This window comes from Pseudophryne corroboree, chromosome 3 (genome assembly GCF_028390025.1).
Source record: "Pseudophryne corroboree isolate aPseCor3 chromosome 3, aPseCor3.hap2, whole genome shotgun sequence".
Taxonomy (NCBI): domain Eukaryota; kingdom Metazoa; phylum Chordata; class Amphibia; order Anura; family Myobatrachidae; genus Pseudophryne; species Pseudophryne corroboree.
The window spans coordinates 458,181,536-458,194,355 of record NC_086446.1 but is presented as its reverse complement, the minus strand read 5'-3'; the positions used below and the strand labels follow the sequence as shown (position 1 = coordinate 458,194,355).

Below are 12,820 nucleotides of genomic sequence, written 5' to 3'. Positions count from 1 at the left end.
TTATCCTGTGGATAAGCTGTGGACCCTGCCGGAGAAATAATTGTTACGGTAGACTTACCGTTGATGACGCCATTTCTCCTAAGTCCACAAGATCCACAGGGATCCCACCCTGACTCACCTGATTTGAGAATCCTTTTACTCGCTAACCTCTTCCTTCTTGTACGGAAGGGTGTGCAGGTGTGTTCTTCTCGCCTGATTAGGGCTCTGTATGATGCTCCTGCCTTGAGTTTTGGAAAAACAACTGATTTACCTGAGCCAGGAGGCGGGAATATAGGGACGGGCCCATTTCTCTGACGTCCTAGTGGATGCTGGGAACTCCGTAAGGACCATGGGGAATAGACGGGCTCCGCAGGAGACTGGGCACTCTAAAAGAAAGATTAGGTACTATCTGGTGTGCACTGGCTCCTCCCTCTATGCCCCTCCTCCAGACCTCAGTTAGAATCTGTGCCCGGCCAGAGCTGGGTGCTCCTAGTGGGCTCTCCTGAGCTTGCTAGAAAGAAAGTATTTGTTTAGGTTTTTTATTTTCAGTGAGATCTGCTGGCAACAGACTCACTGCTACGTGGGACTGAGGGGAGAGAAGCAAACCTACCTGCGTGCAGCTAGCTTGTGCTTCTTAGGCTACTGGACACCATTAGCTCCAGAGGGTTCGAACACAGGGCCTGACCTCGATCGTCCGTTCCCGGAGCCGCGCCGCCGTCCCCCTTGCAGAGCCAGAAGACAGAAGAAGGAGATGAAATCGGCGACAGAAGACTCCGGTCTTCATTAAGGTAGCGCACAGCACTGCAGCTGTGCGCCATTGCTCCCACTGCACACCACACACTCCGGTCACTGTAGGGTGCAGGGCGCTGGGGGGGGGGGCGCCCTGGGCAGCAATAAGAATACCTTTTGGCAATATATACACATAATACAGTCTGGAAAACTGTATATGTGCAAAAAAAACCCGCCATTAAGCTATACAAAATGCGGGAGAAGCCCGCCGCTGAGGGGGCGGGGCCTTCTTCCTCAGCACACCAGCGCCATTTTCTCTTCACAGCTCCGCTGGAAGGACGCTCCCCAGGCTCTCCCCTGCAGTATCCTGTACAAGAAGGGTAAAAAAGAGAGGGGGGGCACATAAATTTAGGCGCAAATAAGATAATAAGCAGCTATTGGGAAAAATCACTCATTCTAGTGTAAATCCCTGTGTTATATAGCGCTGTGGTGTGTGCTGGCATACTCTCTCTCTGTCTCCCCAAAGGACTTTGTGGGGTCCTGTCCTCAGTCAGAGCATTCCCTGTGTGTGTGCGGTGTGTCGGTACGGCTGTGTCGACATGTTTGATGAGGAGGGTTACGTGGAGGCGGAGCAAGGGCAGATAAGTGTGGTGTCGCCCCCGACGGGGCCGACACCGGATTGGATGGATATGTGGAAGGTCTTAACAGACAGTGTCAACTCCTTACATAAAAGGTTCGATGACGCAGCAGCCTTGGGACAGCCGGGATCTCAGCCCGCGCCTGCCCAGGCGTCTCAGAGGCCATCAGGGGCTCATAAACGCCCGCTAGCTCAGATGGTAGACACAGATGTCGACACGGAGTCTGACTCCAGTGTAGATGAGGATGAGACAAATGCACAGTCTACAAAATCCATCCGATGCATGATTACTGCAATGAAAAATGTATTGCACATTTCTGATATTAACCCGGTTACTACCAAGAAGGGTATTATGTTTGGGGAGAAAAAGCAGCCAGTGACTTTTCCCCCATCTGATGAATTAAATGAATTGTGTGAGGAAGCGTGGAGTTCCCCCGATAAGAAACTAGTGATTTCTAAGAGGTTACTGATGGCGTACCCTTTCCCGCCAACGGACAGGTTACGTTGGGAAACATCCCCTAGGGTGGACAAGGCGCTCACACGCTTATCAAAAAAGGTGGCACTGCCGTCTCAGGATACGGCCGCCCTAAAGGAGCCTGCGGATAGAAAGCAGGAAGCTATCCTGAAGTCTGTGTATACACACTCAGGTACTATACTGAGACCTGCTATTGCTTCAGCATGGATGTGTAGTGCTGCAGCCGCATGGTCTGATACCCTGTCAGACAACATTGATTCCCCCGACAGGGATACTATTTTGCTAACCATAGAACATATAAAAGACGTCGTCTTATATATGCGGGATGCACAGAGGGACATTTGCCTGCTGGCATCTAGAATTAATGCAATGTCCATTTCTGCCAGGAGAGTATTATGGACTCGGCAGTGGACAGGTGATGCTGATTCTAAAAGACACATGGAGGTTTTGCCTTATAAGGGTGAGGAATTGTTTGGGGACGGTCTCTCGGACCTCGTATCCACGGCAACAGCCGGGAAGTCAACTTTTTTACCTCAGGTTCCCTCACAGCCTAAGAAAGCACCGTATTATCATGTACAGTCCTTTCGGCCTCAGAAAGGCAAGCGGATCAGAGGCGCATCCTTTCTGCCCAGAGGCAGGGGTAGAGGAAAGAAGCTGCACCAGGCAGCCAGTTCCCAGGAACAAAAATCCTCCCCCGCTTCCTCTAAGTCCACCGCATGACGCTGGGGCTCCACAGGCGGAGCCGGGTGCGGTGGGGGCGCGTCTCCGAAACTTCAGCAACCAGTGGGTTCGCTCACAAGTGGATCTCTGGGCTGTACAAATTGTATTTCAGGGATATAAGCTGGAGTTCGAGGCGACTCCCCCTCGCCGTTACCTCAAATCAGCCTTGCCAGCTGCTCCCAGGGAAAGGGAGGTAGTACTGGCGGCAATTCACAAGCTGTACCTCCAGCAGGTGATAATCAAGGTTCCCCTCCTTCAACAGGGACAATGTTTGTGGTACCGAAACCAGACGGTTCGGTGAGACCCATTCTGAATTTAAAATCCTTGAACACTTATATAAGGAAGTTCAAGTTCAAAATGGAATCGCTCAGGGCGGTTATTGCAAGCCTGGAAGAGGGGGATTTTATGGTGTCGCTGGACATCAAGGATGCTTACTTGCATGTCCCCATTTACCCACCTCACCAGGAGTACCTCAGTTTTGTGTTAGAGGATTGTCATTACCAATTCCAGATGTTGCCGTTTGGTCTGTCCACGGCACCGAGAGTATTTACCAAGGTAATGGCCGAAATGATGATACTCCTTCGGAAGAAGGGAGTTATAATTATCCCGTACTTGGACGATCTCCTTATAAAGGCGAGGTCCAGAGAGCAGTTGTTAGTCAGCGTAGCACTCTCTCGGGAAGTGTTGCAACAGCACGGCTGGATTCTGAATATCCCAAAGTCGCAGCTGATTCCTGTGACGCGTCTGCTGTTCCTGGGCATGATTCTGGACACAGAACAGAAGAAGGTGTTTCTCCCGGTGGAGAAGGCCCAGGAATTGTCATCTCTGGTCAGGGACCTCCTGAAACCAAAACAGGTGTCTGTGCATCACTGCACGCGAGTCCTGGGAAAGATGGTGGCTTCTTACGAAGCAATTCCCTTCGGCAGGTTCCATGCAAGGATCTTTCAGTGGGATCTGTTAGACAAATGGTCCGGATCGCATCTTCAGATGCATCGATTGATCACCCTGTCCCCAAGGGCCAGGGTGTCTCTGCTGTGGTGGCTGCAGAGTGCTCATCTTCTCGAGGGCCGCAGATTCGGCATACAGGACTGGGTCCTGGTGACCACGGACGCAAGCCTCCGAGGATGGGGGGCAGTCACTCAGGGAAGGAACTTCCAAGGACAGTGGTCAAGTCAGGAGACTTCACTACACATAAATATACTGGAACTAAGGGCCATTTACAACGCCCTGAGTCAAGCAGAGCCCCTGCTTCAAAACCAACCAGTGCTGATTCAATCAGACAACATCACGGCGGTCGCCCATGTAAACCGCCAGGGCGGCACAAGAAGCAGGATGGCGATAGCAGAAGCCACAAGGATTCTCCGATGGGTGGAAAATCACGTGCTAGCACTGTCAGCAGTGTTCATTCCGGGAGTGGACAACTGGGAAGCAGACTTCCTCAGCAGGCACGACCTCCACCCGGGAGAGTGGGGACTTCATCCAGAAGTCTTCACGCAGATTGTAAACCGTTGGGAACGGCCACAGGTGGACATGATGGCGTCCCGCCTCAACAAAAAGCTAAAAAAATATTGCGCCAGGTCAAGGGACCGTCAGGCGATAGCTGTGGACGCACTAGTGACACCGTGGGTGTACCAGTCTGTTTATGTGTTCCCTCCTCTTCCTCTCATACCCAAGGTACTGAGGATAGTAAGAAAGAGAGGAGTAAGAACTATACTCATCGTTCCGGATTGGCCAAGAAGACCTTGGTACCCAGAACTACAAGAATTGATCTCAGAGGACCCATGGCCTCTGCCTCTCAGACAGGACCTGTTACAGCAGGGGCCCTGTCTGTTCCAAGACTTACCGCGGCTGCGTTTGACGGCATGGCGGTTGAACGCCGGATCCTAACGGAAAAGGGCATTCCAGATGAAGTGATTCCTACGCTGATAAAGGCTAGGAAAGACGTGACAGCACAACATTATCACCGTATATGGCGAAAATATGTTGCTTGGTGTGAGGCCAGGAAGGCCCCTACAGAGGAATTCCAGCTGGGTCGATTCCTGCACTTCCTACAGTCAGGAGTGACTATGGGCCTAAAATTAGGATCCATAAAGGTCCAGATTTCTGCCCTATCTATTTTCTTTCAAAAAGAACTGGCTTCACTGCCTGAAGTTCAGACGTTTGTTAAGGGAGTGCTGCATATTCAGCCCCCTTTTGTGCCTCCAGTGGCACCTTGGGATCTTAACGTTGTGTTGGATTTCCTGAAATCCCACTGGTTTGAGCCACTTAAGACCGTGGAGCTAAAATATCTCACGTGGAAAGTGGTCATGCTATTGGCCTTAGCTTCGGCTAGGCGTGTGTCAGAATTGGCGGCTTTGTCATGTAAAAGCCCTTATCTGATCTTCCATATGGACAGGGCAGAATTGAGGACTCGTCCCCAATTTCTCCCTAAGGTGGTATCAGCGTTTCATTTGAACCAACCTATTGTGGTGCCTGCGGCTACTCGGGACTTGGAGGACTCCAAGTTACTAGATGTAGTCAGGGCTTTGAAAATCTATGTAGCCAGGACGGCTGGAGTCAGGAAAACTGACTCGCTGTTTATCCTGCATGCACCCAACAAGCTGGGTGCTCCTGCTTCAAAGCAAACTATTGCGCGCTGGATCTGTAACACGATTCAGCAGGCTCATTCTGCGGCAGGATTGCCGCATCCTAAATCAGTAAAAGCCCATTCCACAAGGAAGGTGGGCTCTTCTTGGGCGGCTGCCCGAGGGGTCTCGGCTTTACAGCTTTGCCGAGCTGCTACTTGGTCGGGTTCAAACACATTTGCTAACTTCTACAAGTTTGATACCCTGGCTGAGGAGGACCTTGCCTTTGCTCATTCGGTGCTGCAGAGTTATCCGCACTCTCCCGCCCGTTTGGGAGCTTTGGTATAATCCCCATGGTCCTTACGGAGTTCCCAGCATCCACTAGGACGTCAGAGAAAATAAGAATTTACTCACCGGTAATTCTATTTCTCGTAGTCCGTAGTGGATGCTGGGCGCCCGTCCCAAGTGCGGACTCTCTGCAATGCATGTATATAGTTATTGCTTAACTAAAGGGCTATTGTTATGAGCCATCTGTTACTGAGGCTCAGTTGTTGTTCATACTGTTAACTGGGTATGGTTATCACAAGTTGTACGGTGTGATTGATGTGGCTGGTATGAGTCTTACCCGGGATTCCAAATCCTTTCCTTGTTGTGTCAGCTCTTCCGGGCACAGTTTCCTTAACTGAGGTCTGGAGGAGGGGCATAGAGGGAGGAGCCAGTGCACACCAGATAATACCTAATCTTTCTTTTAGAGTGCCCAGTCTCCTGTGGAGCCCGTCTATTCCCCATGGTCCTTACGGAGTTCCCAGCATCCACTACGGACTACGAGAAATAGAATTACCGGTGAGTAAATCTTATTTTCATGCTGGGAGGCCGAAAGCTTTGATCGTTTGGTGCCAATCCACTGTCTCTACCTCATATCCCAATGTTATTCTCTGGTCTTAAGAGAAATAGCGTTATCAACAGTAAGTCTACCATAATGATTATATTTCACTGATTCTTAATAAAGATCTCCACAGGGAGTGAATTTCAGTATCTGTTCTTATTCTGTATATCTTTATCTTTTTTCTTTTCCTCTGGCAGCTCTGCATGTTAACTTGGCTATAGATAGATATATATAAATAAATACTCCAGAGGTGCGGCACACCTAGCGACTTAAATAACAGACATTTTTACAGCATACTTAGAGGTATGCTGTAAAGATGTCTGTTATTTAAGCCGCTAGGAGTGCCGCACCTCTGGAGTATTTGTGTATCTGCTTTGTGGGGGCACCTGGCGCAGCAGTGACACTTTACTGGGAGAGCCGGGCTTATTGGTATTATAGATAGATATAGCAATAGTTTAAAGCCACTGATTTTATATCGGGGAGATAACGGACAATTAAATACAAATTTTATATTTCCTTATTACTGATTTAACATATACATCAACGGATGGAGAGAGATAAAGCACCAGCCAGTCAGCTCTTAACAGCTGGATTGAAAAATGACAGGAGCTGATTAGTTGGTATTTTGTCTCTCTACCTCTTCCTCCCTCGATGCATATGCCCCTGTGTGTATTGCAAATGTCTTATGTTTTGGTTTTGTTTGTTTGTTTTTGTCACAGTCAACACAAAGGCTGAAGTTCGTTTTCACTTATCCTCAGCTGACTGGATTCCAGAAGATGTCAGGCAGAACATTTCTGTACAGGTAGCAATGTCTCCCATTGAATCTGTGTTCCTCTGTTTTAGGATAGACTTACAGCCTGTGAATGGAGTGCTTATAGTGCTCCATAGTAGGGATCATTGATTGCTGTACTAAAACCCTGAATACTAGAATGTTTGAGTGTTGGGTCTGTTTCACATTCAGTTATCCACTTTATAGAAATGTGATTTTCAGCTGTAGTCCTCAGGAATTATTTCCAGTTTTCTTCCCAGAACCAAATGTGGGAATTAATGGGAAATTATAATTTCTCTATCGTCCTAGTGGATGCTGGGGTTCCTGAAAGGACCATGGGGAATAGCGGCTCCGCAGGAGACAGGGCACAAAAGTAAAGCTTTCCGATCAGGTGGTGTGCACTGGCTCCTCCCCCTATGACCCTCCTCCAAGCCAGTTAGATTTTTGTGCCCGGCCGAGAAGGGTGCAATCTAGGTGGCTCTCCTAAAGAGCTGCTTAGAAAAGTTTAGCTTAGGTTTTTTATTTTACAGTGAGTCCTGCTGGCAACAGGATCACTGCAACGAGGGACTTAGGAGAGAAGAAGTGAACTCACCTGCGTGCAGGATGGATTGGCTTCTTGGCTACTGGACATCAGCTCCAGAGGGACGATCACAGGTACAGCCTGGATGGTCACCGGAGCCTTGCCGCCGGCCCCCTTGCAGATGCTGAAGTAAGAAGAGGTCCAGAATCGGCGGCAGAAGACTCCTCAGTCTTCTAAAGGTAGCGCACAGCACTGCAGCTGTGCGCCATTTTCCTCTCAGCACACTTCACACGGCAGTCACTGAGGGTGCAGGGCGCTGGGAGGGGGGCGCCCTGGGAGGCAAATGAATACCTATTTTGGCTAAAAATACCTCACATATAGCCTCCGGAGGCTATATGGAGATATTTAACCCCTGCCAGAATCCGTTAAGAGCGGGAGACGAGGCCGCCGAAAAAGGGGCGGGGCCTATCTCCTCAGCACACAGCGCCATTTTCCCTCACAGAAAGGCTGGAGGGAAGGCTCCCAGGCTCTCCCCTGCACTGCACTACAGAAACAGGGTTAAAACAGAGAGGGGGGGCACTAATTTGGCGTAAGAAATATATATATAAAAAAGATGCTATAAGGGAAAACACTTATATAAGGTTGTCCCTATATAATTATAGCGTTTTTGGTGTGTGCTGGCAAACTCTCCCTCTGTCTCTCCAAAGGGCTAGTGGGTCCTGTCCTCTATCAGAGCATTCCCTGTGTGTGTGCTGTGTGTCGGTACGTGTGTGTCGACATGTAGGAGGACGATGTTGGTGAGGAGGCGGAGCAATTGCCTGTAATGGTGATGTCACTCTCTAGGGAGTCGACACCGGAATGGATGGCTTATTTAGGGAATTACGTGATAATGTCAACACGCTGCAAGGTCGGTTGACGACATGAGACGGCCGACAAACAATTAGTACCGGTCCAGACGTCTCAAAAACACCGTCAGGGGTTTTTAAAACGCCCGTTTACTTTAGTCGGTCGACACAGACACAGACAGGGACACTGAATCCAGTGTCGACGGTGAATAAACAAACGTATTCCTTATTAGGGCCACACGTTAAAGGCAATGAAGGAGGTGTTACATATTTCTGATACTACAAGTACCACAAAAGAGGGTATTATGTGGGATGTGAAAAAACTACCATAGTTTTTCCTGAATCAGATAAATTAAATAAAGTGTGTGATGATGCGTGGGTTCCCCCCGATAGAAAATTATGGGCGGTATACCCTTTCCCGCCAGAAGTTAGGGCGCGTTGGGAAACACCCCTTAGGGTGGATAAGGCGCTCACACGCTTATCAAAACAAGTGGCGGTACCGTCTATAGATAGGGCCGTCCTCAAGGACCAGCTGACAGGAGGCTGGAAAATATCATAAAAAGTATATACACACATACTGGTGTTATACTGCGTCCAGCGATCGCCTCAGCCTGGATGTGCAGAGCTGGGGTGGCTTGGTCGGATTCCCTGACTAAAAATATTGATACCCTTGACAGGGACAGTATTTTATTGACTATAGAGCATTTAAAGGATGCATTTCTATATATGCGAGATGCACAGAGGGATATTTGCACTCTGGCATCAAGAGTAAATGCGATGTCCATAACTGCCAGAAGATGTTATGGACACGACAGTGGTCAGGTGATGCAGATTCCAAACGGCACAAAGGTGTATTGCCGTATAAAGGAAGAGGAGTTATTTGGGGTCGGTCCATCGGACCTGGTGGCCACGGCAACTGCTGGAAAATCCACCGTTTTTACCCTAAGTCACATCTCTGCAGAAAAAGACACCGTCTTTTCAGCCTCAGTCCTTTCGTCCCTATAAGATCATATCTGCCCAGGGATAGAGGAAAGGGAAGAAGACTGCAGCAGGCAGCCCATTCCCAGGAACAGAAGCGTTCCACCGCTTCTGACAAGTTCTCAGCATGGCGCTGAGACCGTACAGGACCCCTGGATCCTACAAGTAGTATCCCAGGGGTACAGATTGGAATGTCGAGACGTTTCCCCTTCGCAGGCTCCTGAAGTCTGCTTTACCAAGGTCTCCCTCTGACAAGGAGGCAGTATGGGAAAAAATTCACAAGCTGTATTCCCAGCAGGTGATAATTAAATTACCCCTCCTACTACAAGAAAAGGGGTATTATTCCACACTATATTGTGGTACTGAAGCCAGAAGGCTAGGTGAGACTTATTCTAAAAAAAATTTTGAACACTTACAAAGGTTCAAATCAAGATGGAGTCACTCAGAGCAGTGATAACGAACCAGGAAGAAGGGGACTATATAGTGTCCCGGTACATCAGGGATGCTTACCTCTATGTCCCAAATTTGCCCTTCTCACTAAGGGTACCTCAGGTTCGTGGTGCAGAACTGTCACTATCAGTTTCAGACGCTGCCGTTTGGATTGTCCACGGCACCCCGGGTCTTTACCAAGGTAATGGCCGAAATGATGATTCTTCTTCGAAGAAAAGGCGTCTTAATTATCCCTTACTTGGACGATCTCCTGATAAGGGCATAGTCCAGGGAACAGTTGGAGGTCGGAGTAGCACTATCTCGGATACTGCTACAACAGCACGGGTGGATTCTAAATATTCCAAAATCGCAGCTGATCCCGACGACACGTCTGCTGTGCCTAGGGATGATTCTGGACACAGTCCAGAAAAAGGTGTTTCTCCCGGAAGAGAAAGCCAGGGAGTTATCCGAGCTAGTCAGGAACCTCCTAAAAACAGTGCATCATTGCACAAGGATCCTGGTAAAAATGGTGGCTTCCTACGAAGCAATTCCATTCGGCAGATTTCACGCAAGAACTTTTCAGTGGGATCTGCTGGACAAATGGTCCGGATCGCATCTTCAGATGCATCAGCGGATAACCCTATATCCAAGGACAAGGGTGTCTCTCCTGTGGTGGTTATAGAGTGCTCATCTTCTAGAGGGCCGCAGATTCGGCATTCAGGATTGGATGCTGGTGACCACGGAGCCCAGCCCTAGAGGCTGGGGAGCAGTCACACAAGGAAAAAATTTCCAGGGAGTGTGATCAAGTCTGGAGACTTTTCTCCACATAAATATACTGGAGCTAAGGGTAAATTTATAATGCTCTAAGCTTAGCAAGTCCTCTGCTTCAAGGTCAGCCGGTATTGATCCAGTGGGAAAAACATCACGGCAGTCGCTCACGTAAACAGACAGGGCGACACAAGAAGCAGGAGGGCAATGGCAAAAACTGCAAGGACTTTTCGCTGGGCGGAAAATCATGTGATAGCACTGTCAGCAGTGTTTCATCCCGGGAATGGAAACTGGGAAGCAGACTTCCTCAACAGGCACGACCTCCACCCGGGAGAGTGGAAACTTCATCGGGAAGTTTTTTCCACATGATTGTAAACCGTTGGGAAATACCAAAGGTGAACATGATGGCGTCCCGTCTGAACAAAAAACGGGACAGGTATTGCGCCAGGTCAAGAGACCCTCAGGCAATAGCTGTGGACGTTCTGGTAACACCGTGGGTGTACCAGTCGGTGTATGTGTTCCCTCCTCTGCTTCTCATACCTAAGGTGCTGAGAATTATAAGACGTAGAGGAGTAAGAACTATACTCATGGCTCCGGATTGGCCAAGAAGGACTTGGTACCCGGAACTTCAAGAGATGCTTACAGAGGTCTTATGGCCTCTGCCGCTAAGAAGCGACTTGCTTCAGCAAGTACCATGTCTGTTCCAAGACTTACCGCAGCTGCGTTTGTCGGCATGGCGGTGGAAAGCCGGATCCTAAGGGAAAAAGGCATTCCGGAAGAGGTCATTCCTACCCTGGTAAAAGCCAGAAAGGAGGTGACCGCACAACATTATCACCACATGTGGCGAAAATATGTTGCGTGGTGTGAGGCCAGGAAGGCCCCACAAAGAAATTTCAACTCGGTCGTTTCCTGCATTTCCTGCAAACAGGAGTGTCTATGGGCCTCAAATTGGGGTCCATTAAGGTTCAAATTTCGGCCCTGTCGATTTTCTTCCAGAAAGAATTGGCTTCAGTTCCTGAAGTCCAGAAGTTTGTCAAGGGAGTATTGCATATACAACCCCCTTTTGTGCCTCCAGTGGCACTGTGGGATCTCAACGTAGTTCTGGGATTCCTCAAATCACATTGGTTTAAAACCAGTCAAATCTGTGGATTTGAAGCATCTCACATGAAAAGTGACCATGCTCTTGGCCCTGGCCTGGACCAGGCGAGTGTCAAATTGGTGGTTTTTTCTCAAAAAAGCCCATATCTGTTTGTCCATTCGGACAGGGCAGAGCTGCGGACTCGTCCCCAGTTCTCTCCCTAAGGTGGTGTCAGTGTTTCACCTGAACCAGCTTATTGTGGTGCCTTGCACCTACTAGGGACTTGGAGGACTCCAAGTTGCTAGATGTTGTCAGGGCCCTGAAAATATGTTCCAGGACGGCTGGAGTCAGGAAAACTGACTTGCTGTTATCCTGTATGCACCCAACAAACTGGGTGCTCTTGCTTCTAAGCAGACTATTGCTAGTTGGATGTGTAATACAATTCAGCTTGCACATTCTGTGGCAGGCCTGCCACAGCCAAAATATGTAAATGCCCATTCCACAAGGAAGGTGGGCTCATCTTGGGCGGCTGCCCGAGGGGTCTCGGCTTTACAACTTTGCCGAGCAGCTACTTGGTCAGGGGCAAACACGTTTGCTAAATTCTACAAATTTGTTACCCTGACTAAGGAAGACCTGGAGTTCTCTCATTCGGTGCTGCAGAGTCATCCGCACTCTCCCGCCCGTTTGGGAGCTTTGGTATAATCCCCATGGTCCTTTCAGGAACCCCAGCATCCACTAGGACGATAGAGAAAATAAGAATTTACTTACCGATAATTCTATTTCTCGGAGTCCGTAGTGGATGCTGGGCGCCCATCCCAAGTGCGGATTATCTGCAATACTTGTACATAGTTACAAAAATCGGGTTATTATTGTTGTGAGCCATCTTTTCAGAGGCTCCGCTGTTATCATACTGTTAACTGGGTTTAGATCACAAGTTGTACGGTGTGATTGGTGTGGCTGGTATGAGTCTTACCCGGGATTCAAAATTCCTCCCTTATTGTGTACGCTCGTCCGGGCACAGTACCTAACTGGCTTGGAGGAGGGTCATAGGGGGAGGAGCCAGTGCACACCACCTGATCGGAAAGCTTTACTTTTGTGCCCTGTCTCCTGCGGAGCCGCTATTCCCCATGGTCCTTTCAGGAACCCCAGCATCCACTACGGACTCCGAGAAATAGAATTATCGGTAAGTAAATTCTTATTATTTCAACATCTATAAAATGGCAATTAAAACCTGCTAGAGTGGTCACTACCACTCTATAGAAAATTCTTATTCTCTAGCAGGGACTGACTGTCGACCTTTTTTTTGGCCTGGGGGCCAAATGAAGTCAAGTTGTCCCAGCTTTTCTACAGGGGGGTACACACTGAGAGATCCGTGCTTAATTTCTAAGCAATCTGACTCGCAATCTCTCCGCGTGTATGCCCATAGTGATAGGGCCGTGCATC

At 48.9% G+C, this 12,820-nt stretch overlaps 1 protein-coding gene across 1 annotated transcript in view; it reads left to right on the top strand.

The window, feature by feature from the left end:
• MRPL58 (mitochondrial ribosomal protein L58) overlaps positions 1 to 12,820 on the top strand; it is a 68,883-nt gene that overhangs the window by 30,415 nt on the left and 25,648 nt on the right. Inside the window, exon 4 of the mRNA XM_063960664.1 lies at positions 6,710 to 6,792. Coding sequence (XP_063816734.1) covers positions 6,710 to 6,792 — 83 coding nt within the window. The remainder of the gene's footprint in view (positions 1 to 6,709; positions 6,793 to 12,820) is intronic.